This window comes from Dicentrarchus labrax, unplaced genomic scaffold, assembly GCF_905237075.1.
Source record: "Dicentrarchus labrax unplaced genomic scaffold, dlabrax2021, whole genome shotgun sequence".
Taxonomy (NCBI): domain Eukaryota; kingdom Metazoa; phylum Chordata; class Actinopteri; family Moronidae; genus Dicentrarchus; species Dicentrarchus labrax.
This window is the reverse complement of record NW_026136703.1, coordinates 11,728,393-11,756,030: the sequence shown is the minus strand read 5'-3', so window position 1 is coordinate 11,756,030 and position 27,638 is coordinate 11,728,393. Positions and strand designations below refer to the sequence as shown.

Here is a 27,638-nt window from a genome sequence, read left to right as displayed (position 1 = left end):
TGAGTCCAGATTTGATCCAAATTTAATCTTACATGGAAAAATATAAGTATATAAGAACAGAAATTCTCGGCATGTACTAACTAATAAGCACAAAAGTACAAGGCGCTCATTGTTCCTGACAGGAGGGATTTAACCTGCAGATTAACATAGTAGTGACTGAGGCTACAGAAACTCAACACAGTAGGCTAAAAGTACAGAAGTAATAGCAACCTTATGATAAATTAGAAGAATATGACTGAATAGAATACAGTTGTGGGTGATAATCTGCACTGTTTCACCAGGAGAGGAAACAGGCAACAATAAGGACAAACTAGTACCACTGGCACAAACTCTCTGTTGAGTTTTTTTTCTGTTTTGGCTGACTGGTTGGTGTGTCCCACTTCACAGTCACTGTCATTTCTTATCTCAACAGCTGGGAGGAGTAAAAGTCGGGTGAGCTCTTACCCAGTGTCTGTAATAAAGGGGATTTCTCAGACAGCTCAAGTATTAGAAATGAACTTCTGGAGAGCAGCTCAGTCATTTGGAAGTCTGAAATAATCTCAGTCCTTTTGGTAAAAGTGAGTGATTTTTGCATTTGTCAAATGGACCGAAAGTAGTAGCTTATATATATTTTTTTCTTGGTTTCAAAGACATTTCAAGTAGCTTAGGTTATTACTGTGGTGGGAGACCTGTCTGTCCTCCGAGGGCGCTCGTTTTAATTGAAGCAGAAAATGGGAGATAATAAGCGCGCCCCACAGGACGGGAGCGCACAGGAGGCGAAGGATAACGGTCCACGTTTGGGAGCGGAGGGTCCGGATGCCGCGGACCACATTGAATGCAGCAGCATCCCAAACGGTGACAGCGGCTCTGCGGCCCCAACACGTTTATACAAGAGGCGCTGGGCGATCGTGTTCCTGTTCAGCTTTTACTCCCTGAGTAACGCGTACCAATGGATCCAGTACGGGATCATCAGCAACATAATGATGAAGTTCTACAGTGTGGACGGGTTCGCTGTAGACTGGCTGTCCATGATCTACATGCTCACCTACATCCCCTTAATCTTCCCGGTCACCTGGCTGCTGGATAAGAAGGGGCTGCGGGTCACCGCGCTGCTGGCCAACGCGCTCAACTGCGCCGGGACGTGGATCAAGGTGGCAAGTGCCAAACCCAATCTGTTCGGGGTGACCATGCTCGGACAGTTTGCGAGTTCCTTCGCGCAGGTCTTCATCCTCGGGATGCCTTCCCGCCTGGCATCGGTCTGGTTCGGCGTGGATGAGGTCTCCACCGCCTGCTCCATTGGAGTTTTTGGTAATCAGGTGAGTTGATCTCTTATGATAACGAAAAACCCAAATATATAATACAATTGGCATGTTTAATTACATTAGTATTCTTAAATAGACCTAAACCCATGGCTGGATTAGCCTCTGAGGGGACATTGGGCATATTCTCTGTTGGGCCCCAGCTGACCCACTCTCATATATGTTAGAACAATATCTAACCCCAGATTATTCAGTGTGATTCATCACAATCATTTGAGCACAATATAAACAAAGCAGTTAAAGATTGACACAGGACCAAGATTAGATAATAATGCAGGACCTGCTTTTGTTGATATTATAGTTTATTATAGTGTTGCTGCAAATTCTTAGACACATTTGCCAATAATCAAATACCAAAAATCAAATGACATGCACACATTGCCCATTGTCCACATTGCCCCGATGGCTATCCAGACAGTCATTTGTGCTTCTGACCTGAATGAAAATATGTTAAATGTTAAATCCCTTAGTGTGTACAGTTACTAAAGGGATTCCTGGTAAACATTCCGGAGGGGTCCGTGGACTTTAGGAAGAAATATTGTAGTTAATCTACCAAAACCAATCGAAAATATTAATGAACTAAGGTGTGAGTGGTGGGTTACCCACTGCAATCCTATTTACCTCTGGTATCCAACTCTAGTCATCATGTTTATTTTGACATCTGCCTGTGTGTCTTTGGTTGTGTTAGTCTTCATTAGGATATTGCTAAAAACATAGACTAAGCAAACATCCTCCTAACAATCCTCCTTTGCAAATTTAGCATTGCTTGTGTGTGTGTGTGTGTGTGTGTGTGTGTGTGTGTGTGTGTGTGTGTGTGTGTGTGTGTGTGTATGTGTGTGCGCTGAAGTGTTCAAGCTTATCTGTCATAGTCACCGAGCCTGCTTACCTTGAAAAAGCTTATCAGGTTCCATGGATATTTATTATTTGTGGTCTTTTCGAGTTGTTGAAACACTGTATCGTCTTCATGTTACGCCTATAAACTCTTCAGTGTTGGAAGAAGGACTCCTCCTGCTTTCAAAGTAAAGTTAAAGAAGTATTTACAGCAACATGTGCTTTAAGTATCACAAGTAAAATGCTCTGTACATGATTGCATTTTATACTTATGCAGCATTTTTTATAGAATTTTATTGTTGTAGCTGTTGAGATGAAGCTTTCAACTACTTTATTATATAGTTAGGTAGTCCAGTAGTTCCCAACCTATGGGTGGAGCCCCTCCAAAGGGTCACAAGCTCAATCTGAAGGGCGGATGATTAATGGGGTACAAAAGCAGAATGTCACAGCTCTCCTACACAAAATGTTATGATTTTTTAAATTATTTTTTTCTAATTGCTTCTGATATTTGTCAAATATTGGATCATTTCCCCCCCTGGGGCCTTGAAAGCAATGAGGGACCCGCACACTGTCTGTTATTGTTTTCAAGTTGCACCTTCTTTTCACGCACCTGTCACACATTCAGCTGTGGAGAGATTTCTTTCTTTCATTTTGGAGAAACTCCTCTTTGGGCCTTAAAAGTTTATTTAAATTAAACCATCATCTGAGACATACAGAGGAGAAATTTTAATTAATAACAACTCTGAAAAAGAGCCTCGACTGCTGTGACTTTAAGGAGTCACAAGCCAAAAAGGTTTGGGAACCACTGGTTAATCTTCAGCAAAGTATTGTATTGTTATACATTGCAGATATGAAAGGCATAACTATAGCTATCAGAATCAGATCAAATTATCATGTGCTAAAAGTAGTGGAGCATAAAGTGCAATATTTCCCTTTGAAGTTAAGTAGATTAGGATAAATAGAAATACTCAACCAGGCCTAAAGTATCTCAAAACTGTAGCCTACATAAGTAGTAGTAGTTGAGTAAATGAACACTTACTCAAAAAACATTTGACTGACTCTTTCACCTCTCCAGTGACATTTTCTACATTACTATATTGTCTCACATTAATGTTGCACATTTATCACCACCATCCGTGCCAACTCCAAACACAGAGGTGTATTCATTTGGTCAAAATACGCCTTTCTCTAGAAGTGTTGCCCTATTTGTTTTTAAGGGTGGTGACCAAATGGGAGGTGACGTGCACTATTTCGCCATCTTCTGCTGGTTCCGTGCGTAAGCGCTGCCTAGTAGTGTACCAATGCTGCCGTGCTCCAGGTATAGTAAACTGACGGTTCTTTGACTTTTTAAAATACATATTGTGGGGAAATTTCCTCTCAGAGGTATATCCTGTCGGGGTTTTTTGTTTATTTGTACCTCATGTGTTTACAACTCGTCACATTCAGGAAGCGTAATATGATCGTGAGGCAGCCTTTAGCCCATATTAGCGAGCGCGTTTTCGACGTGGAGTAATAGGAGTCTGAGATTGTTTTACTACGGCTTTATCTGGTGCGGGTAAGCGTTTTATTGCGGAGAATAAGGCAATCTCAGCCAGTCAACTCTGATACTGCGCCTTCCACTAGACATCTGAAACACTGATACTGTATTATTATCTGATTTCATGTTGACGTGCCACGGTGTTTCCCTAAAGACGCCTGAGAATAATACACACGAAGTGCATTCGGGGGTTGCAGTTTCAGTATAATGAGAGAGCTTTTGGTTCTCCTTTTCCTCCTTTCACTCCTTCCATTCATGGATTTTGCTCCGTGTTGGCAGAAGTGGTGTAGACAGCTGGGACACTGTCGGGAAATCTCCAGTCACAACACAACAGTAGAGAGCATTTACTTTAAAGACCATTCAATCATAAACCTACAGCTTTTTCTAATGAAAAACATCTTTATTTACTAGGCTATATTTAAACTTAATATATTTAGAGCCTAATATATCGTTCCCTATTTTCGTTCTATAGTCTATTTTAGTGTTGGACATCTCATAGCCTAGCTCAACTTTCTCTTTTTTCCATGTAGAATTATCAAATGAATTATACAGTGAGGCACATAAGTGTAAGGATAATCTATTACCAGATAATACATTTGAATAGGTCAGTGAAACTGGATTCTTGTTAGAGCAGCTGGCAACTAACAATTATTTACATTATCAATTAATCTAACAGTTTTTTCTTCATAAATACCAAAAAAAAAAAAAGAAAAAAAAATTACAATCACCTTTCCAGAGCCCAAGGTGAAGGCACAACATGCTTTGTTGTGTTTGACCAGAAAAGTACAAAACTATCATAGAAGAACAGGAATTTGCGAAGCTGGAGCTAGTCAGTTTTTATATTAATGATTAAAAAAAGTTTGAAATGATGATCTATCACAATAGTTGCAGATTAATTTTCTGTCGATTGAGTGATCAGTTGATCAACTTATTGTTGCAGCTCTAATTCTCATGAATATTTAGTCAGGAACACTCAGTCTATCAAACAAGAAAGACGAATATTCTGTAAAAAGTTTGGAAATGATTGATCATGACCAATTGTCCCACAGTATCTTACCACAGTAATCTGTGACAACAAGCCCCAGTTTGCATCATTTAGCATCAGAACCACCACACCACCTTATTTTAACCTTAATCCCTGCTCTGCAGCACCTGTACTTCATCATGTCATGCTCCATCAATCACTCAACCCTGTTTGTTATCCTCTTTCAAGGGCCGGCCGACACCGTAGAGGCCTACATGTGTCATTCAAGTGTTACAATTCAGACCTGTAGTAAAATACAGACATTCATGTGAGCATATGCAAGTCTAAACTCAGGGAAAAGTTCCATAGAGGCCAATGAATCAGCACCCCTGAGCACCCGCTGACCTCATCAGAGTTACTTAACTTCTTAAGTCTGTGCCCTCAAACACTATTAGACACATAATTGTATCTTACGAGTCAACTAAGTTGGCAATAAGCAAAACAGAGCAGCTTTGAAGGTTGGAATAACACTTGTTTGTAAAATAAGTGATTAAGCATGTGTTCACATTAAATAACATGCTGATTATGCCCTAAACAATATTATGTGTTTTATATGTCAGACCTATAGTTCAAGTGAATATAATAATACTCACCTTTATAATGAACTAGTCTTCCTACATTGCAGGCGGAAAACCTGAAAGTCATATTCTGCTCATCTGATGTTAATGTAAACACCCATTGTTTTTGAGTACACAAGCTCTGTGCATTGACTACAAAACCAGCACAGCCAACAATGTGTCACAGTGCTAATACTTTCTGACTGCACTGTGTATGTAACCAACTTTTTTAAAATCAATTAGCTTCAGGTCTGCTATTATGTTAGTGCCAGAGACAGATGGTGTAATAAAAAGTGATTGGGCTTCAGTAAATCCAATTTATGAACCACAAACACTTTAATAACTGGTGCTCCAGCTGAGGGATACTGTGGTGTACTTCCTCCCCATGAGTACACAAGTGTTGAACCTGAACTTCAAGGTGTAGTGATAAAGGAGGTATTCCTATTGTTAATCTACTGTTAACTGTTTAACATTTACTGTCATTTATTGATGAGATGGTTTAGGTAAGATTTTCACTTATTGCATAAGGCTACTTTACCTGCACAGTCTTGCTTTGCATTGTTTGTTGCCACAAAATCTGAAGCCGTATTTTCATGCTAGTATCTCATGCGTTTGTCCATTCTTTCCAGTTCAGCAGTTTGTCTGTATTCTGATGAAGTTGCAGTTTTTGGTTAGCATCACCCTCAATGGACTTTACCTCCTCTGTGCACATCTATGTACAGTACGCGTGTGTGTGTCATGTGCCTAACTTAAGCAATAAAATCAAGCCACTCTCTGAGCTGGAAGGAGGAGTTTGAATTGAGTAAACCTAAGAAAAGGAATCCATCACATGACCAAAGAGGTGTTACACAGAGTCAGTCAGGTATGTAACTGTTGGCTGGGATCAGAGCTATCAAACTCATTATATTTAAACTGCACCCCAGATCCACCGCTAAATTAGGAGTAATAAGCAGTAATCTCCATTTAAGGCACAGCAGTCTAGGAAATACCTGCTGGGTGGGAGGGGCTAGTCAGGTAAAATTGCCACGGTGTTAAGAAAGTGCACACACAAGGAGACAATGTTTGCTCTTCCCTCCAGCTGTTAAGTGCTGCAGAAGCCTGAAGAAAAAGGGAAGGCTTTCATTGGGAGCAACATGATTTCTCAGGATGACTTCTCTCATGATTGGATAGCCGACCTAAGCAAAGGCAGAAGCAATGGGCAGTCTCCAATAAGACAAGAGACAAACAGTTTTGGAGAATACAACTACCATCTGCCCCTGGAAGATAGCAGCGACACTGAACAGACCTCGGACCTGGACACAGCACATCTTCTCCCGATGTTAGAAACCAAGCTTTACAAGCGGCGATGGCTCATGCTGTTCGTCTTCAGCGCCTACTCCATGAGCAATGCCTTCATGTGGCTGCAGTACAGCATCATCAGCAACATCTTCATGCGCTTCTACAGCATCGACAGCCTGGCCATTGACTGGCTCTCCATGATCTATTTCCTCACCTACATCCCCCTCATCCTGCCTGTCATGTGGCTGCTCGACAACCGGGGCATGAGGGACGTGGTGGTGGTTGGCTCAGCCTTCAACTGCATCGGGGCCTGGATCAAGACGAGCACTGCCGACCCCAAAATGTTTGCCATGACCTTCTTCGGCCAGTTTGTGTGCTCTGTGGCCACGGTTTATATCCTGGGCATCCCATCCAGACTTGCGTCCCTGTGGTTTGGGCAGCAGGAGGTGTCCACTGCCTGTTCCATTGGTGTTCTCGGAAACCAGGTGTGTCTTTGTTTACCTGTTGGGCTTAAGACGTCTATCAGTGTGTGTGTGGTGTTACAAATGTCTCATATTGGTGTTAAGAGAACTGTATGCCCGTGTCTGCTTGAGGATGAGTGAAAGAGCACTGTCATCTTTAACAGTCTTTGCAGCATATCTGAACTTGTTATGTCACATCCGCCATCTTAAATGTGTGTCTGAATGAGTCTGTCTGATCCTGTAAAGCAGGTTTAACAAAGTCACAACCACTCTCTCTGCCAGTAGAACAGCTGGAGTTGGCTTCCAACAGCAAAAAGAGAAGTGACGCTTAATGCATGCTTACATTGTTAGTTTCACTTCTGTCAAAATTACCTCAGGATTCTCTAAATTTTTATCAGCTGTGAAAGTATTAGCTTACAGTTAACTTTAAGGTTATTTTTGCAAAATGCCAGGTATTTTCCGCCGGGTTAGGGCTTTTTTTTAGTAATTTCTTTGGGATAGCTTACTTAATAGTAGTAGTTTCTATATATGTACCAAGAGCCTAGTGTTACCATTTTCAAAATATATAGTCTTCATTCTTGAACACTGTCAATAGGACATTCTATGCAAACAACACCAGAAAGAAAATTGCTAGAAAACTAATTGCAGTGGGCAAATTTTCCACATCAGCTAAAATAACTTCATAGATTATAAAAAGTCTATTTAAAGTTCTACTTGTGTTTGATTTTCACACACACACACACACACACACACACACACACACACACACACACACACACACACAATGTACACAGGCAACAGGTGTGTGATAAGACTGCCCCAAATCGGGAAGATATTGAAAGTAGAGGAAGCAGATATCTTGCTGAAAAAAAAGGGAGATGCCGGTTATCATCTAATGGTTCAAAGTGTGTGTAGCCAGGGGAAATGGCAAGGGATGGCGGGTGACTTCCACCGCTTGAACCGTGTGAGTTTGAACAAATTCCCAGGCTTGGGGTAAATTAACCGAGAATGCTGTCCATGGCAAGCTAGTGAGGGCTGCCTAGTGAGGGTGTGTGTGTGTGGTCAGTTAACTCACACACTGAAAATAATTGAAAATGTGTTAAACTAGCTTGAAGTAACTGAAAACCTTGACCTGCCATGGTACACATCTCCTTATAAGACCAACGCAGTTTCTTTACGAAGATGATATATTGAGAAGTTTGGCAGTAGAGTGCCACAGTTAGATGCAATCTTGAGTTATTTCTAAAGGGAAGAATCTGGCTTTATGATTGAATTTAGCTGTGAAAAACAATCAATGGATACTGCAGAGGTATAACTTATGTATAAGGCTATATATGAAAGCCTTGCCACAATCTTTAACACTGTACGTAAACATATACCATCAAAAGATGCCTGACCCCCCTCTGATGTTCCTCAACCTCTGAAGCTAAACAGTTTATCCTTCAATTGAAGTTTGTCCTCTCTCACCTGCGTTAAACCAAACACTGCATACCGGTCATTGTCACCCATGTTCTTGTTTTGCTCTTAAGTCCTGCTCCCCGCCACGGAAGATAAAAGGACACATTGTTGTTGATGTTTACTTTCTCACCACGATTTAATTGCTTTGGCCCCGGGCCCTAAAACTGATAGTTCAAGTTTTCAGGCACAAGTAGTTTACATATCCCCTCGGACGTTCAGAAATAGTTCACACGAACAAAAAGTAGGTAGGATTTCCATAAAGGCTTGCGATGCTTTGAAGATCTAACAGATCAACAGTTTGTGTGCCAAAAGTAACTTCATAAGAGAGGCCAACCTTGATTTGCACCAATTGAGAATAAGCATGTTTTGCGTTTTTGACAAGATATCAAAATTGCTCTACTTATTCAAAATGGACAGAAATAGGGATACAGTGCTTTAGATATATGACACTGTTTAAACAGCTGACTCTCTAGTTACTGTGTAATAGGGATCCTTTATAGGTTTCTAAATATATCGTATAAAGCTTTCTTTAGCAAAATGACCACAAGGTAAGTTAATGAATCCAGAATCTTATGATGGACATGGGCAAATTTCCATTATGTGTGTGCTGTAGAGGGTAGAAGGTTCAGATCTATGCCGTGAATCGTGGTGGCTCTAAGATTTGCAGAGGACTGAAAAGGTCTGATACCTGACTGATTTCTGTGCTTGCACACCTCAAAAGCTATCGCTATAACTATCACTATCACAGGTTGGTTCCTCTTCAAGGAACGTGTCACTTCTTGCCCTTTTCCTTCCCTCACCTTTCCCCTAGAGCTGAGGGACCTCGGTTGGTGTCCCCTCTGGAATGTTCTTGAGGCTGTAGGAACCTGAGGAAGTGGGAACTACTCATGTGGTATTCAAATTTGGAAAATTTAGTACACCCCCCCATTTGTTCCAGATCCACTAGATCCTGAGGGTGGACGGGGGCTGACCCCTTGCACTACCTGTACTGTGTAAAGCAATAGTTTTACATTTCTGGAAATATGCCTATTATTTTCTGATAGAGAGTTAGATGAGATGATCGATACCACCCTCATATTTGTCCATTGAATATAAGGTCGCAGCCAGCAGCTGGTTAGCTTAGCTTAGCATAAAGACTAGAAACATTGGTTGCCCTTCAGCTGTTTCCAACCAGGAAGTCATCCAGATTCAGATATGCCTTTTTACACTTTGGTTTTTGTATGAATTGAACAAATGTTTATTTGTGAGCTTTAAAGGTGCCATGTTGTTTTACAGTCTTCATGCTAAGCTTCTCCTGGCTGTAGCGTCGTATTTATAGATGGGAGAGCGGCATTTTCTCATGGAACTCATCAAGAAAACAAACAAGTTTTCCAAAATGTTAAACTCTTTCTTTAACACCCCTCCGGCGTATTTTGAATGTAGTCACTACATATGGTGAATAAGCATATATTAATTATGTGTTAACAACAGCGGGTAACCATCACTCACACAACTGTCGGACATGAACCTTTGTTGCATACATTTTATTTTCGAGGCAATTAAAAAAAACCTATATACTTTACCTTTTCTGTAAGCTTTTTTCTTTTCTGATTATTTATCTCAAACTTTTCCCACGTTTATAATGCTACTTCCCCCCTTTAATGTTGTGTGCTGACTGCAGCTGTGTTGTATGTGTGTGTGTGTGTGTGTGTGTGTGTGTGTGTGTGTGTGTGTGTGTGTGTGTGTGTGTGTGTGACTAGTCGTCAGCTCGAGGTGCAGAGTCATCTTTTAATTTTGTGCCTCTCACCCACAGATGGGCATTGCCATTGGCTTCCTGATCCCACCCATCCTTGTGCCTAATGTGGACGATATGAATGAGCTGGCTCATCACATCAGAATCATGTTCTACATCAGCGCAGGAGTGGCCACCCTCATCTTTATCCTCGTGGTCATCGGTAAGATGATTATTCAAGGGGCTGTCAGGGCTCTTTGCTAACTCATGCAATAGCAGCCCAGTGCAAGTCCCTTTCAATGTCATATAACTTCCACAGTCATGGTGGGGAAAATATATAAAGCGAAGAGTCATCTTGACAGTTTGTGCTTTTCAGTGGATAGGGACTGTGACAAAGCTGTTATCTCACCTACCTCGTTTGCCCCTCACAGCAATGCCACTGGGATTTGACGTTTTTTAGATGGCATTGTAATTATATTTTTAGAACACAAATGATTTTCTAGGGTTCATTATTTGACATGCAGTGTCGATCATTCCCATATGTTGGAGCTCCTTGTCTGGTTGTTGGGCTCCTCAGGAAAGCTGAGTGTCCCTGAGATGTGCTTTCTACCGAAAACTCGACAGCATTGCAGTTCACTAGAAAAGCAGCTGCAGTAATTGCAGTAATTGTCCACCTTTTGATGAGATGTGTTCCGACACGATGTGAAATACAAGCAGGAACTCAGGGAGTCATGGAAGTATTTTTAGGAAATCCTCTTCCCCTCAGCTCTGTTAAATCCTCCTTTCACCTCCACAAAGGACTAAAACTCACTGACACTCAGAAAAACATGATGAAGCTTCACAACAGGTCGCACTTTTTAACCTTTTCTTTACTAACCATTACTTACAGAGGCATGGAAGCATTATCTGGCAACATGCTAACCCCTGTAGTAAAATATGAAATGTGGTTACTATGCAGAATGTGTTGTTACTGCATACAGAGAGACATGGAAAATGTAGACATACAGTAGTTACTCCTCCCAGACAAATTCCCAACTAAATAATAAAACTCAATGTTAGTTACTATGTTAACAGTAAAAAAAAAAACATTATTACTATAATACCCACTATTATACTGACAGCATATATTATATATATACAGCATTGATACAGCATTAGCTGAAAATTGTAAACTGACAAATTTGTCTCTGGAAACTATACACAATACAGAATAATGCACACAGACAAGAAACAATAGAAAAACTATACGTCACAGATTAATTATTAATTTAAAACAAGCTGATGATCTACATAACGTCTCCACTTATATGTGAATAAAGTAGAAAGAAACTAATTATTTTTTCTATTTCATGGTTTCAGTGTTCACCATGTGACCTAATAATGAAACTGTAGTCATGTGACAACACAAAAGACACAGAATCAGTAATAAAAAAAAATCATGTGTATTGTAGGTTACTGAACTAGTGTTCTGTGTTGAACCTTTTGACCCTTCATCCAATCTGGATGCTAAGGTAATACTGGGTTTGTGAATCAGGGATGTGCTAATAAAATTGATTATATCAGATAAGATAAAAAAGCCAATGGACAAGCATTAGACATTAGTATGTAGTATGTGCATTAGTCTGTTCACTGCTATTCTGTGCATTTGACTCACGCATAAATAACTTTTTGTAGCACTTTTCAAAAGGTACATGGCTTTATAGAGACAAATTAAGCAAAGGAGAGACTATTGCACTGATATGACTAGTGTTTGTTTAACTGACTCATCCTGGCTTATAGACAATAGATGTCTCACTCAGAGGATAATTAGCTAGCTGGAAAACAGCTGTGATAGTGAAGAAGTTATCTTTTCTTCAGAGGAATGTCCAGCCTTGGCTTGCTGCTTGTTGTCACACACACACAGACCCAGACACAGACACATTTGGTTTCACTGTTACTGCTGTCATTATGACCTCTAGTGTCACACTGGGCTTTTACCCCCCTGGCTGATCAGAGAACAGATGATACACTACCACAACAAGCTTAATGAAACAACTGCCTTTATCCCTCAGATGATCTTATATCCATAAACACACATGTAACCTCTTGAAATATTGTGTGTTTGTTTTCCAGTGTTTCAGGAGAAGCCAGAGATCCCTCCCACCCAGGCCCAGGCTCAGGCCAGGAACCTCTCCCCCGACGAGTACTCGTACACAGCTTCTATCTTGAGGCTGCTGTGCAACAAGCCCTTCATGCTCCTGGTGGTTAGCTATGGTGGGTCACTTCCTTTTGCCTTATTCTAACTGGTGTAACAGGACACTTTTGTGTAATGACACCTTGTCTGGAGGAACAGGCCCCTAGCTGTTGTATTTCCCGTTCAAAGGTCAAGAATTTCAAAATAAGTAAGATCTATTCTCACAAACTGAACATAATATTCATAGGAATGTTTCCATTAGTGTGTAATAACCTAAAAATAAACATTCTTGTTATCTCAGAATGAGCCGTTTTTATCTACAGAGAGAGTGAGTCCTCTTCTATGGAGAATGCCATGTTTAACCACCATGTTTCTACAGTAGCCCAGAGCATTTTTTCTGAGCTTTGCAGCCACAGTAGGTTCTCCTTTGTGCTTGGTTGAGTCAAGGGGTTTTCACTTGGTTGCACTCTGCAATCTTATCGCTATCTGCCACTAAGTCTTACACACTTTTCAATTGATTCTCCACTGATGTTTAATTGGATGGTGGATGGACTGGATGACATCTTTAAATTGTTTGTTCTGTCTGACCAACAGTCCAAAGATATCCAGGGATATTTAAGTCACAATGATCTTAACAGAAAAAAGGAGAACTGGAAAACTGTTAAAAGTTAGAACCAGCAAGTGTCAACATTATGATTATTAGAGATTAATCAAATATCAGAATTGTTTCTCATTCATTTTCTATCAGTCATCAAGCTGTCAGCACAACTATTTATTTTTTAGTATTACAGGAAGAGGAATTTGCAGGTAATATCTCTCCAGGCACATCTGATTCACTCACATCATAGTTCCTTACATGACTTTAGTTTGTTGTAATACTCTCTAACTCTCCATAAACACTAATAGCATGCTGTAGGTTCATCGGTCACATCAAATGATATCATCACAGCAGAGGAGGAAGTGTGCGTCAGATCTGTGTCTTCACATGCTTCTATGACATAATGGTGTGTCTTTATTATTATTTATCATAGTGACTTACAGGTCACCTCACACTCCTATCACCTGTCCAGCCTGGGATGTTGTTGCAATAATGAGGTGAAAGGTAACAAAGATGTAAAAGTCTCAAAATAGATATCTCATTAGTGGAAACCTACAGTCTTTATCAGCTGGTGTGCAGATATGAGGATGTGTCATCATAACACATGGACTTCCAGTACACTGCCTATGTGTTGCATTGATCTAAAGGTCCTGAAGATGTCACATTTGCTTAAAGGTCACTATTTAATGATGACAATGTTAATGATTGATGATGTGTACACTTAACATGTCTAAACAATGGGATTTTAAGCTCCTTTTGTTGTTGTTGTTTGTTTGTTCAGAGACACATGCTCCAGTTTAAACTTCTTCTAGCTAAGTAAAGTCTGACTATTGACTTAGTGTGTTTTATTAAAAGGGGAAATAGGTCCCATATTGACTTTTTCCTTTCCTTCAGGTTTTCTTAGAATAGATAACTTTTTGTTTGTTCTCTGCAGGGCTGAACGTTGGCTGCTTCTATGCTGTTTCCACTCTGTTGAATCGGATGATCATTGAACACTATCCTGTAAGTCCCAGCATCTAAAACATGCTACTATTATATTATGATTTCTAATCAGATTAGCTTTTATTTCATTAGTTTTTGTGTGTTTTTTTTATTTTCTCTTTGTCTCCTCTGAATCAGAATCAGAATTGTTTATTACCAAGAAGGTTTTTACACCTACAGGGAATATGACTCTGCCATTTTCTCCTGCCATATACTCAGTATCAAAAGGCCCACCATGTAGATATTTGTGTAGTAGCTGCCAAGGAGATGACCCTGACACAGATAACTGTGGTCTGGGATTGTTATGGCCCAGAGCTTCCAGGACAAGATAACTGCAGGATGCAAAATGTCACGGGTGTCTTATGTGGTCTGTAAAACCAGAAAAAACTCTGTTTTTCCTTTCTGCAGGGTGAGGAGGTGAATGCTGGGAGAATTGGTCTGACTATAGTCATTGCTGGCATGGTGGGGTCCCTCATATGTGGCATTTGGCTGGACAAGACCAAAACCTACAAGTAAGACATCAATTATGCCAAACAGAGCTAAAGTAATGCTTCCAGGCAATAAGAAGAAATCAAAACTCCCAGGAGTTTTTCTTCCACCTGCTGACGTCAGGATAAAGTTTTCTAAAAATAAGTCTGTTGACCTTCATCTGCCTTCAAATTGGTTGTTTTTATTTCCTTTGATCAGATCAGTCTACAATTTTCAACATGTTAAAGATCATATTAGGAAATCAATGATGACTCAACGCAATGGAGTGGGTTGTTCTAAAGAGTCTACGGCCCATATTAGCAGCTTTTTGAGGCACTAAATGCCTCATGTCAGCATGCTAACATTCTCACAATGACAATGCTAACATGCTAATGTTCAGCAGATGTATTGTTCAATGTCTTCATCATCTTAGTTGCTATGTCATTAGTTTTGCAGGTGTTTGGTCATAAACTAGCCTGGGAACCAGACGAACCAGCTGAGTGTTGGACAAATTCTAATCTTGTCCTTTTGATCTTGTGAGGAACATGCACATGTCCAAATTTCATAAAAATCCACATAATAGTTCAAAAACACAAATGTCAACCTCATGGTGGCGCTAGAGGTAAAGTCAGCCCAAGTCAGTTCATCCTCTGGAATATTTCAATCTATCCATTAGTAGTTTCAGTCAGTGTTAGGCCGTCACACCAACATTTCCATCCATCCAACTTTTCTGCCAGTATTTAAACAAAATCTGATTTTAGTGCTTCAAGTGAATCTGTGCTACCAAAAACTCACCGCGACCTCAAAGAAAACGCTCTGACGTAATTTTCAGTCTTAAGGGTCAACAGCCACGTTTGTTGGCTGCAGTGTTAGCTGTGCCTTAAAACAAGGGCTCTTGACATGAATATCTATTAAACCATCCATTCACAGGGAGATGTCCAAATGAATTAAAAGCTTTTGTTCAAAGTGGGCAAGAATGAGAATCCAGCGGAACCGAGTTTTGTATCTGATGTCCCTCTCTGCTTATCTGAACTGACAGGCTATACTCTTCTGGTGCTCCCAGCTCACATCTCAGGCCTTGTGTCAGTACATTAAACATGAAAAATACTAATAATTCAATCTTAAAAGTGAAGATATCCAATTGCTGTTTAATTTTTGATGATGTTATTTTTTGTCTTAATCTTGCATTTCAATACTTTTCAAAAATATCCAGTTATTTTCAACAGTTTTCTTAGTGTTAAATGTTTGGTATGGTGCCTTTAGTGATCTGGCATGCAAACTATTATGACTGGAAAAACTCCCCTGTCCTCAGATTCCTTACATGCCATTAGGATGCTTTGCTATCAAAGCAGTCAGGCTCAGATTTATGTTGTTGACCCTCATACTCCTATTGTCCCATGTGGGAGAGAGTCAGAGGACTACGTTATATTAACAAAAATGTTTTGCAGCAGTATTTTACGCATGGTTGTACGAGAGACCGCTTCCCCAAAGTAAGCCTGTTTGTGCAGATGGCCTGGGCTATGACAAGAGTTCTTCAGTGACTCAGGGATATTGTTTATGCTGAGGAATCAAGTGAGGAATTTCATTTCAAATGAGACATCCATCTGGAAAAAGATGTCTGCTGTGACACAAAATGTTTTTTGAAAATGAGAAGTATTACTCCCTAAGATTAAAATACTTTTTCATCTCTTGCAGTGGTAGAAACAGAGGGTATTTGAAAGCCTTAGTCCTGGTTGGGTGTGTCATTATATGCATCATACAAATTTAATACAGGGACATGAAATGATGTATCTTAAATGTGGAGGAGAAGAGCTACTGACTTGTTAAGACAGGTTTAATCCTGTTGCTTGCACAGATGAGTTTTGCTTCTTGTAAGGATTTTCTTGCAGACTTAATTCTAATAAATGTGTTGCTGCCCCAACAGTTGACACTTCTTTCAAATGTAACTTAAGATTTACAGTATATTGAGACAGCGTGCATAATATGAGCATGTTGTCTTTGCTCAGAAAGATATTTTTAAGTAAAGAATTACCAGAATTTATAAAAGAGTTGGAGGAATATCAGCAAATCTTTAGTAGCCAAGTGGCTTTTGCAAGTTTAAACAAAACCTTTTTGTTAAATGATGTAGCAAACGTGACCCTTGTCACAAGATTCAGATCCTTAAACATTAATGTAAAAGTCAAATCAGATTAAATTGGATTTCTAAGATGGTTTGGAGTTATAATAGTCTTTTAGAAAGGGTGTGCTGTGTGTAAATGCCTATGATGTTTGATTGTATTGTCAATGCTTTCTAAACTATATGATTAATATTCGTCTCCTGTGTCCTCAGACAAACCACCCTTGCCGTATATCTCCTCTCTCTGATTGGGATGCTGGTCTACTCCTTCACCCTCAACCTGGGTCACCTGTGGGTGGTGTTTCTCACCGCTGGAGTTTTAGGGTAGGTAACCATCTCAAATTAAAGGCCACAGAGGGCATAAACATTACAGCCAAGGCTTAAAATTAGTAATACCCTCCTTAATTGTGGCAGGTAACACTAGCCAACATGCAATAGCCCTGAATATTATTTATTTTATTCTGTGACCAATAAATATGTGGAAATGGTTTCAGTTTCTCATACTTTTATTTCAGTGTTTTTGCCATTAAAAAAAACCTTAAATCTCTGTGCACTATTGCAAACTTGGGAAATGTTTAGTTACAAGGGGTGTCATTTATTTCTGCATGAGGAGTAACAAACACAGCTCCTGCAAGGCTTGAAATGAGATTTGTTATGCCACCTCATAACTATACAACATCTCTATCTCTAGACTTCTCCGTTATCGTCAAGAAAACCCCCACAATATAATTATCCATTCATACCAGGATCTTTTGAACTGACAAGATGAACAATCCCAAAACATGACCAATGTTGACTCCATAAATCTGACCAAATATTATCGTGAAGCCATTAATGTAACTGGGACTGAGACTGGAAACCCTGAGATAGACATTTAAGCTATGAACCTAATAATATCTGGTCAGTCTAAAGTAGAAGTCATGGTAAGTTACAGTTTTCATTTTGTGGGGTTCAGGTCTAAAAAGAAGATTTATTCTGACATGTCCCTGAATTTTAACTCTGAGATTATGACGAACCGTGTCAGTCTTATTTGATGTCTACAGGTCTTGGGTTTTTGCTAATAAGCCCTTAAAACATTGTGGTGAAGCTGTAGGTTGTTCATGTGTCTTTGCATTTCTCTCTGGCATTAGTGCTGCTTTCTCAAAGCAAAATTAACACTCCTCCGACTCCCCGGTCCACGTGCTTTTTCCTTACAATTATTACTATTTATGGTAAGCTGATTATGCCCATAGCTTGTTTCCATAGCGATTCCTTTGTCTGGTTTTCATTCTTGAAACCCAGACAGGATGCATTATACAGTAATTTACTCTTGCCCTACTTTTACAGTTGTGGAGCTATATTCCTATTCCTGGTTGTTATTTGACCTTCTGTGTCTGTCTGCAGCTTCTTCATGACTGGATATCTACCTCTGGGCTTTGAGTTTGCAGTAGAGCTCACCTATCCAGAATCAGAGGGAACATCATCCGGGCTGCTTAACTGTTCAGCTCAGGTCAGTAAATGTTAGCACTGTCACCTGGAAAGACACAGGCTAAACATATAAGATAGAATCATATTATTTTCAATCTCATTTCAGATCTTTGGAATCATTTTCACCATCTCCCAAGGGAAGATTATTGACAAATGGGGCACTTTAGCGGGAAACATCTTCCTGTGTATCTTCCTGCTAATAGGAACGGTAATGACAGGTAAGTTATTAACCTCTCCTCTCACAAGACCGAACAGCTTTCAAAACAACATTGACCTTTGAACTCATGTCAGCAGCTGTGGACAGGCATGCACGTGATACTACAGGGAACTTTAACAGATAGTGTGTTTAAGAGGTGACTCTTTAAATTGTGCATTGTGTTTACAATCCTGAAGTTATGCACACACAGTAATATCTTTCACAGGATAACGTTGCCCCCTAGTGACTGAATGAAGAAACACTATTTGTTTATGGCATAATCCAGTGACAGTGAAGACTTCTTTTATCATATTTTTTGTATTAAAAACCTGTTTATTAATCCAAAAAGATATGCTATTTTCCCATAACGTACCTAATGCCACATATATGCATATTAAAACCTATTACAACTAAAATATCTATAATAGTTATTCTTTGACATAAAACCTGCAAATCACCATATAAGGGACATCAGCATTAAACTCTGACATACAGAGGGGTAAGTACGGTTCAGACACCTGCTCTGAATAGCCTTCTGTATTGTCCCAGTTTTTCTTTTTCAACCCGAAGTACATTGAATTACAGAAGAGAGCCACCACTGATTTTAAGTTGATTACTAAATAAACACATTCTTTACATTTCGCTGTTTTTCTCGCCAACATAATAAAGCATTCTGCTCTAAACTAAAACCAAAAGTCCACCACGACCATGACCTTCTATCGCTGAACTTTTCTCTCTCCGCCACGTTTATCACAGGATTCATCAAGTCTGACCTTCGACGACAGAAGGCCAACCTACAGGCTGAGGTGCAGACAGTGAGTGTAAGTACATCTGTGTGTGCTACATGAAGTCAGGGGTGGGATCTTCATATCCCTTTAGAGAAGGAATGTGTTAGATGCCACCCTGACTCTTGGCTGAATGCACCGTCCTTTCCCTGCTGCAGGCATGCACGCAGGTGAATGCGGGGGTTGCACTGCTGCACTGGTGGAAACTTAACTTTCTCTCTAAGCTCACTAAAAACAAACTCTACTCTCAAATACTGCTTGAAGAAAGCACAATTCTGCTTTGTCTGACAGCTCTTCAACTTGCTCTAACAGCATGTTTACTATCTGTTGCTATAAAATCATAATTTTGTTTTAACTTTAACAAAGACGTGCTTTGTTACACTCGTGTGTGCAGTTGACAGCTGTCAAACATATCGGTAATCACCACAGTCCATTACTAATCAATAAAAACAGTTTTTCATTTATTTATTTTTCAATCTAAAAAAAAACCAAAAACAAAAGCATGGTTTTGGTCCATTGTATGCATCATATCAAACTTTAATAAAACAGAAAACAAACTCAGTGGCCTCCAGCTGCTCAGAATCACCTTTGGATTTTTAACAAACGATGCCATTTGGAACAAATTCTTACTTCATATTGCGTGTTTTCTGCTGCTCACTCGTTGCCTCGTTTAAGATGAGCTTGGGACCTCTTTTGCTGTCTTTTCTCGTCCTCTCTCTGTTCATAATATTCAAATTCTAACAATACAAATGGAGCTAAAATGGAAAGCGCCAGCAATCCTGCACACTAACAGAACTTAAATGAGATTCATTGAACAGACCACCACTTTCCTTGTTTTATTGAGCCAATAAAACATGAGCCAGTTCTGTTAAATTGTTAGAAATGGGGAGCCCAGCAGTGAGATAACTAACTATACGGGCACAAAAGTTGGAAATGAGCTATAATAGGTGAATAAGATATTAATTGTTTTAATAAATTTAAGATAAATCTAAATAAGTACCAAACAATCTTATACTAAAACTTATCAAAGTTACATTATAATTAGCATGATTTACTGCAAGATGACTTTGAACTACACACCTTATTCTCCTCACTAAAGGCGGTGTAAGTGTGGTCACTGGGTTAAAGCACAGGCAGTAGGCAGCAGTGTTAGTTGGGTGTGCAGGTTTGGTGGGGGGCAGTATGGTGGTGGTGGTGTGGTATGGAGGAGATATCAGAGGATAAGGTTGCCCCTCTGGGTGACACCCAAGCTATCATTCCAGCCTACAGACTCCGTGTCATCGACGCAGGACTATGGGGCCACAGCGTGCGTCGCCACCTGGCAACGGCAGTCTTGACATAAACCCACAAGCTCAATAAAACCAAAACGCACACCTGTTAAGGTAGGGGCACATACACCAGTGATACTATACCACACTCACACACTCACACACTCACACACACACACACACACACACACTGTGATGAGTTGAGAGTAGTTTCATTCAACAAACTTCCACTTTCACTCATTTGTTGGACAATATGACTGTAATTGTTTTTCTGTTCTCGTCCTTAACAGAAAATGACAGCTGATCTGGAAGGAACTGTCCCTCCAAGTGAAAGCCTGAAAGAGAGGAAGTTTTAAGGAGGACAGAAAGAAATACTCGCACACCAACAATCATAAACATGCACACGTGGCCACGATGGAAAAAGTTGCTGTGAAGAGTGATTACATGGAGACTGAATCACACTGAGCTGCCCTCTGTAAGCCTTTATTATTGCGGTAAGCACCAGCAGACCGGCTGTATATTTGAACTGTACGGACACCATACTCTGGCCTGAACACCGGAAATTCACACTGATATTCCCAAGTGCAACTTAGCTCATCCCAAAGCAAGCACAAGTCAATCATGCACAAGGGAAACGCACATGGAACCTAAATGTTTTTTCCATCTGGAGACAAAAACATGAATTTTATTCAATATAGGCATTTTATATGTCTTGTCAGTGCAATTTAACTGCCATTTTACTACACTCCTCAACTGAATTCAACTGAATTGTTTTCAGAGCCTTTACCGTCCTCCTGTGATTAGTGTTCATGTGTTTTATGCATCTGATGAGCAATATTTAAACTGTGAGTGTTTCCTAATATTGGACCAACATTGTACAGTAACTGAAAAAGTATTTACATTGCTGAAGGTAATTCATTTTAAGGGTTCTCTTTTTTTTTTAGAATAAGCAGACTGTGACTTGTTTTCCTGACATGGCAGTCACAGTTTCATATTATCTCTGCCTGCCATTCAGGATCACATGGAAGTGTTACGTCTGAATACTGCTGATTACAAATATGATTGATGCTATGCATCTGAGTACACTTTGGAAGGTCAGTTTTGTCCTTATTTTACTGTAAGTGATCTCTACAAGACATTTAGTGTTAAATAACTGGATCAACATACGAGAGGAGTCAAATCGATGGCTGTGATTATCATTTTGCACAAGAAAATGTTTTTATGTGTAATACTGAGAAATGTAGTCCATGCTGTGTAACCAGTGTTTGTACAGTTTGTCATTTACACGTTTTACTGTTGTGGCTAGTTGTTCATCATCCTTTTTTTTATATAAGGATTATGTGATTTTGAGAGGTGCTTGTTAAATCTTTCAGTGGCATTATTATGACATACAGTAACAGTGCTGTGAAACAGTTTCCACACCCCATTTTGTATTCTATAGACTCTAGACTGGATACAAGGTGTAATGTTCCCTATAATGCTAGGGTCACTGAAAATACAAATCAGTACATTAAAAACATAAATGGGAGGATTCAATAGAATTTGTTTTGTTCTCTATCTAATTGGATAACCTCAAGAAAAAAGTTTCACTGTATGTATCTGTGTGTATCCATCCTGAACCAGAAAAGGCTAAAAAGACAGAATTAGCAGAAAATAACTAATTAAAAATCCTTTATCCACTTCCTCTCAGCACATTATATTAAATATTTGTCAAAAATCATGAACAAAGTATACTCTTGGAAACATGTCTCATACTCATTTGTAGTTAATAAATACACATCATTCACTTGTTACTTTCTTGGAAAACATCAAAAATCTATTTCATAAAAGTTTTACAGGACAATAATTGTGCATAAATTCAAAGGGTGTACAAACTATTCACAGCACAGAACAAACATCAAGAGTAATTGCTGTTATAACTGTCGGTGATACTTTGTAACATAGAGCATAGTTTTATATTAATAGTCATTTGGGTTCTTTGGTAAATATTGAATCAAAAAAGTGGAAATCTGGTGAAATAAAACATCCTGAAAAAAAATCCCCACTGGATTATTTCTGTAATCCTTTCACTCAGTGACACCACAGTCAGAACCACAATTTCTAAAGTTAATGATCCCCTCCAGACATGTTTCCCGACATTTACAAATAGTCTGCTTAGAACAATAATGTGTGTCTGATGTGTTTTATGGAAAAAAAAAGTATAATTTCCACATTAGAATCCTTAAAAAGGCATCTACTCATTATAAATTCCAATTCTATGAATGTGCAAAGTTTTCCTGTCAGACACAAGATGTCTCCTACTTCACTGTAAGGTCCATTGTCAGTGTTTGTGCACTGATGGCTTCAGGTTTCTACATCACACTTGTATAGTTTTTGTAATTGACTTAGTTGAATATTTGTGATGTCACAAATCATGCTGTTAGGCCCCGCCCCTTAAAAAATCAGATTTTCCTTGAGCACAGAGAAACTTTCCACTTTCAGCAGATGAATGTGAAAACATCCTTCTAGTGTCAAAGTGCTCATACATCATTCTGCACAGTGAAGCTCAAACATCCAACTGTAGGAACAAGAAGAACAACATTTAAGGATTTTAAAAACAAACAAAAGACTTTATTTATGGGCCCAGACACATATGGATGAGTGTCATCTTTTCGAACCGACGCGTATTGATCGCTGTAGTGTTCTGTCAAACCTTTTTTGATTGCACTGTCTACTGTAAAACATCAGTTTAAAAACATTAAATACAGCCCAGATTGAAATGTAAATAGTCTATAGGAAGTGAGAGTAGGAAATGAATTTAAATCCAGATTTCATGTTCTTCAAGGCAAGAAGCAGCACACTTTCACCAGTCCACAGATGTATCTGGTGGTTACTGTGGAGGTGAGTTTAACGGACCGGAGGAAAATCAAACTGTCGGGATTCAGTTGCGCTTCTTCTGTCGCGCTCCGACTTCCTCTTGTGACTCTGGAATACACTGGAATCCTATCAGCATTCCTATGATGGAGAAACCTAGAAAAACACATGGAGATGCTATTAGGATTCTTTACAAGATGTTTTATATATAATTTATACATTAATGTATCCACACTCACTTGCCACAATGAGAGGTGCCATGACCCCGATAGTCAGGGGTGCAGTTTTATAGATGAAAGCTTCAGAGAGAAAGTGGCCCAACGCCAACACAAATGTCCATAAGGTGATGTGATACAGCCTGCAGGAGTCAGTGTGACAGAGTAAGAACATGCGACAACAGAAACAAGATGCAGGAAGTGAGAATCTGTCTTACGTTCTGTTCTGGATATCAATGGCACAGGAGCAGCGAATGATTGATGACAGCAACGTCCAAATGCCAAATGTTCGAGCCTGGAGACCGTTCACTAAGAAAATGGGAAGAAATAACAACATACAAGAGTCTGACTGATAAATCAGCTGGGCCGATATTAAAGACTGATATTAGCTTAAAACCAACAATATATCAGCATATATATATATATATATGTATATGTCAACTGATAAGTAATAAGAAATTGCAACACTGAAATGTCAAAGATGTTTTCTTTGGGGTCATTTAGAAGCAGTGTCACCTTTACGTTGTCCAGAGAGTCCTGACATTTTTGTTGTTTTAACATACATATAAAGATACATACATCTTTATTTCTTAAATAACAGACTCTAAGGTAATCTTATCTTTATGTTATGTGTGCTCATCGGCCACTATTGAGTATCCTTATCAGATTTATTTAAACTTACAAATATTGGTATTGGCATTAGTGTGGTCTAATACTTATTGATTGATTTAGATATGATATGAAACAGTTGCCTTTTGCCTAATGGATATCACATCTGACTATATTTGGTTGCTGTTTCAGTTATTAGTTATCCTAATAGTGTGAGATACAGCTTAAATGTTGTCTTAACCGCTGCATTACAATTAGAGATACACACATCAGGTACATTTTTCTATTCAATGCTACTTTATAAACTTTTTAAGAATCATATCACCAACTCCTGAACACTTGACAGCATCAGCATGATTTCATGTTGTGAAGACCTTCATTTCACTCACCAAACTCTGGTGTGCCTGTGTATAGCTTCTCTGACAAAAAGCTGTGATCTCTGAAACTCTGCACTGTGTTTCCCATGGCGATGACGGACACCATCACCAGCCAGCTCCTCAGGACGTTCAGAAAGCGACTCATCTTTACTGTGTGTGAGACGCACCTGTCAGAGAGGAAGAGTCAGTGCAGGATACAGCACATCAAACTGAGGGCCAGTGTCAGGATAACAGATGTCTGCTGCCTGTTACCTGAGTGACACATCACAGGTCAGCTAGCAAGTGATATTTAGCAATAACTAACGTGACATAACCGGCTATAGCTGCTGAAACCTGGTTAAAATAAAATTAATACGCCTATTATGGTAAAAAAAAAAAAAATAATAACATGAATGGTGGTTATATTTACCTGGTGGCGTCTATTAAACTACAAAATGGACATGTTCCTGAGAGAAAACATAAGAGAACGGGACACGAAACAATAAAGTGGGACCAAACGAGTATGGCGTTATGTTTCACAATGGTAACTCTGTCAATCTTCCACTGTGGGGTTTGACCAATGACAGAGCTTAAGAAATGGCTCCATCGAATCGTACCACTCATATGATTGGCCCACACGAGCGTTCGGGTCCCGCCTACTTTCTTCGTCAACCAATGGCAACCAAGCAATCGTTCCAACAAAGAGTACATGTGGAGCGAGAGAATACTCTGTGACTTCTTCAGTCTTCGGTTAAAATATTTAAGTCAGATCCGATTCCGTACAAAGAGTGCTAAGCATTTAAAGTATTTCAGTTTATAATATAATTATGATGTTATTTTAGTCAAGCAAACCTGTATTAAAAGATTGTGGTCTATGATATGAAGCGGTACTAAGCAGTTTTTTCAGTCATGCATTAAACTGTTATGTTCATTGATTACTTATAGACCGTAATTTAATTTATTACACACGTTCCGGATTATCCTTAAACTATATTCGCTATTTGAGAACAATTACTATTTCAGACTGAGGACATGCTCTCTCTTTTAGTCCGACAGTTTCGCCGCACGTCAACATCACAGGATGGATGCAGTGCAAAATTTGGTCAGGCGGACAACTCTTCTATAAATATCCTCAGTTAGTGCGCATGCTCCGTTCTCTGTTGCTATTCAGTTGTTGTAGTTACCAGGAAGATTAACCGCGATGATCAACTGGCCCTGGCGATAACTGCGAGCTAGCAGTTAGCAGGCTCTCAGACATAAAGGCAAGTTGACGTCGCTGTGTATTTGTCTGACAATATAAAACGTGTACTTAAGCGGTGTCAAACTTAGCAGACTTTACCTGGTTAGCTTCTCATGTCAGTACCTGAAGGCGCATTTTGCTCAGCCTTGTTTGTCTGTCTGTCTGTCTGTCTGTCTGTCGTCGTTGTTATGTCTACTGTTACAATAAGATATCGTTAATTAACGTTAATTATCTGTACAAGTAGCGCTACAAAGCAGCTGTCCTCAGCTAACTGTGTGCTAAACGCGAAGCACTGTTTCTGTACGAATGTGACATTCTTTGCTAGCAACCCTCAGTAACGTTATTAATGTGATGTTTTTGGCGTTAGTTTGAGTTGAGCTGAGCCATTCAATGAGTGCAATGTTTCTGCAGGTGGAGGTAAAAGGTGCCATGGTAAAACCCAGACACTTGATCCCAGGAAGACATCACCGGGCAGCTCGTCTACTGTTACTGTGAAGATGCCAGCTGTCATCCAGGGTAAGGAGGACTCTGAATCCTCCTCAGAGGACGAGCAAGAGTAAGTATTTGTACTACGAGTTTGCAGTTGTTCAGAAAACTCTGTCTAATGTAGAATCACATAATAGTGACAGTGACCGCAGCACGGTTTGTTAAAGCTTAAGAATAAAACTCCTCATCCTCCACTCACTAGCATTAATATAATCAGAGTCTCCTAATCTTGAAGTTCTACCTCTGATTATTTTTTCTGTTGTGATGTTTATGTTACCTGCAGTCAAGTCAAGTGAGTTTCATTTAGCCCAATATTGCAAATCTAACAAACAGTCTGTACAGCACAGGACACAGCCTATCCTCAGACCCTTTATTTGGATTAGGAAACATCCTGAAACAATTCTCTTTTGTTGTCGTACACATCCAAACGCAAAACCACCTCAGTGTCACATTTTAGCTTTCAAATACTGGGTCTGTGCAAACGTCTACATTAGAATTCTTGTGCTCTACATTATGCCCATGTTTCATTTTTTTGTCGCGTACACATTTGTAGGAGTATTTTTTTCTTTCAAAACATTCTCGTCCTTTGATATGTGTGCATTGCTTTTCTAGCCGTTATAATTGAATCTATTAAGGGTCTGTTGGGTATTGCTCACAGTGCCTGCAGCTAATGTGGACCTGGCTGAAGTACACAGTATTTAAATACACTCCTTTAGTGTAAGTTAAGTTCTTAGCCTAGTGATCCTCTTGGAACACTTCACAAGATTTCCCTCTGAATAGAGTAGTACTGTGACACCATGCTGAGTGAAAGCATTTCTTTTGTCCATACCATAGTCTTTGTCTTTGCAACCTGCCGTAGTTTATTGAATGTGTAATGTTATCTATGCATAATTACGATTTATATTAAGATGTCCTAAACCCTGCTTAATAATTAATGCCAACGTACATTTAGATAAAATGAAGCCTTCTGCTAGCCTTTATGTAGCACGACTGATGAGAGTTTAACTGAAGTGCATCTAGGTCTAGATTATAGCTGCAACAGTTGGTCTATGTTATCTTGTCTCTGCCAACTAATTCCCTCTTAAGCTTTACTTAGTCATACCTTACTAAAAGCCACTGTGCCTGCTTTTAGTCTAATTTCCAAGTCCTGAATTAGTTTGGATTGCTTAGTATTAAGGTTTAACCTTCAGGTGACCAATGCTGTTTTTATCAGTTTAGTTATTAGGGACAGTTGATATTAGTTGACTAGTTGATTATTGTGAGGGAAGGTTCATGCCGACAAGCCTAAATAATGCAAAGGACAACAAAGTATAGTATTACAGGCATATACATTAGGTACATAGCACACATAAAGACAAGCACATGTATGTACATGTACTTCACATGTACAGTATAAAGCATGTACGGAAACCAGCAGCACACAAAACTAAACGTTATTTTGCAGCATAGAGGCTTGAAAATTCCTTTAATCCTTTTTTTAACTCCGCTTTTTTTATTGTATTTGGTGAGCAACATTAAAATAAGGCCAGACGCTTTATAATATTACCCTTATATTATATTTTTAAAACTTCAGGGTAACCATTTTGACCTTGTTGTCTGTCCAATAAACAGATTTTTTAGTTTCTAGCAAAAGCACCATATGGTATGTTGTTGAGTGTCTCACATTCAGAGG

At 39.3% G+C, this 27,638-nt stretch overlaps 3 protein-coding genes across 7 annotated transcripts in view; 2 read left to right on the top strand and 1 right to left on the bottom strand.

The window, feature by feature from the left end:
- The first annotated feature begins 451 nt into the window (after window positions 1–451).
- Window positions 452–22,000, top strand: flvcr2a (FLVCR heme transporter 2a). Of its 3 annotated transcripts, XM_051396129.1 has the most exons (12): window positions 3,352–3,447; window positions 6,326–7,010; window positions 10,237–10,378; window positions 12,268–12,408; window positions 13,861–13,928; window positions 14,316–14,419; window positions 16,705–16,815; window positions 17,875–17,980; window positions 18,065–18,176; window positions 18,911–18,975; window positions 20,202–20,321; window positions 20,498–22,000. In XM_051396129.1, the coding sequence occupies exons 2-11, from the start codon at window positions 6,381–6,383 to the stop codon at window positions 20,274–20,276; spliced, it is 1,554 nt and encodes a 517-aa protein (XP_051252089.1). In that variant the 5' UTR covers window positions 3,352–3,447; window positions 6,326–6,380; the 3' UTR covers window positions 20,277–20,321; window positions 20,498–22,000. The 3 variants fall into 3 exon arrangements, with proteins under 3 accessions (XP_051252091.1, XP_051252090.1, XP_051252089.1); XM_051396131.1 differs by lacking the exons at window positions 3,352–3,447; window positions 6,326–7,010 and adding an exon at window positions 452–1,295; XM_051396130.1 differs by lacking the exon at window positions 20,202–20,321 and having other exon boundaries at window positions 3,351–3,447.
- Window positions 22,001–22,787: 787 nt separating this feature from the next.
- erg28 (ergosterol biosynthesis 28 homolog) lies at window positions 22,788–24,790 on the bottom strand. Its single transcript, XM_051396145.1, has 5 exons — window positions 24,671–24,790; window positions 24,274–24,428; window positions 23,494–23,584; window positions 23,300–23,418; window positions 22,788–23,216 (listed from the first exon to the last, which is right to left on the bottom strand). The coding sequence occupies exons 2-5, from the start codon at window positions 24,404–24,406 to the stop codon at window positions 23,128–23,130; spliced, it is 432 nt and encodes a 143-aa protein (XP_051252105.1). The 5' UTR covers window positions 24,407–24,428; window positions 24,671–24,790; the 3' UTR covers window positions 22,788–23,127.
- Window positions 24,791–25,383: 593 nt separating this feature from the next.
- ttll5 (tubulin tyrosine ligase-like family, member 5) overlaps window positions 25,384–27,638 on the top strand; it is a 46,829-nt gene continuing 44,574 nt past the window's right edge. For all 3 annotated transcript variants that reach the window (XM_051396127.1, XM_051396128.1, XM_051396126.1), the window contains exons 1-2: window positions 25,384–25,502; window positions 25,892–26,036. In XM_051396127.1, coding sequence (XP_051252087.1) covers window positions 25,978–26,036 — 59 coding nt within the window. In that variant the 5' untranslated portion in view covers window positions 25,384–25,502; window positions 25,892–25,977. The remainder of the gene's footprint in view (window positions 25,503–25,891; window positions 26,037–27,638) is intronic.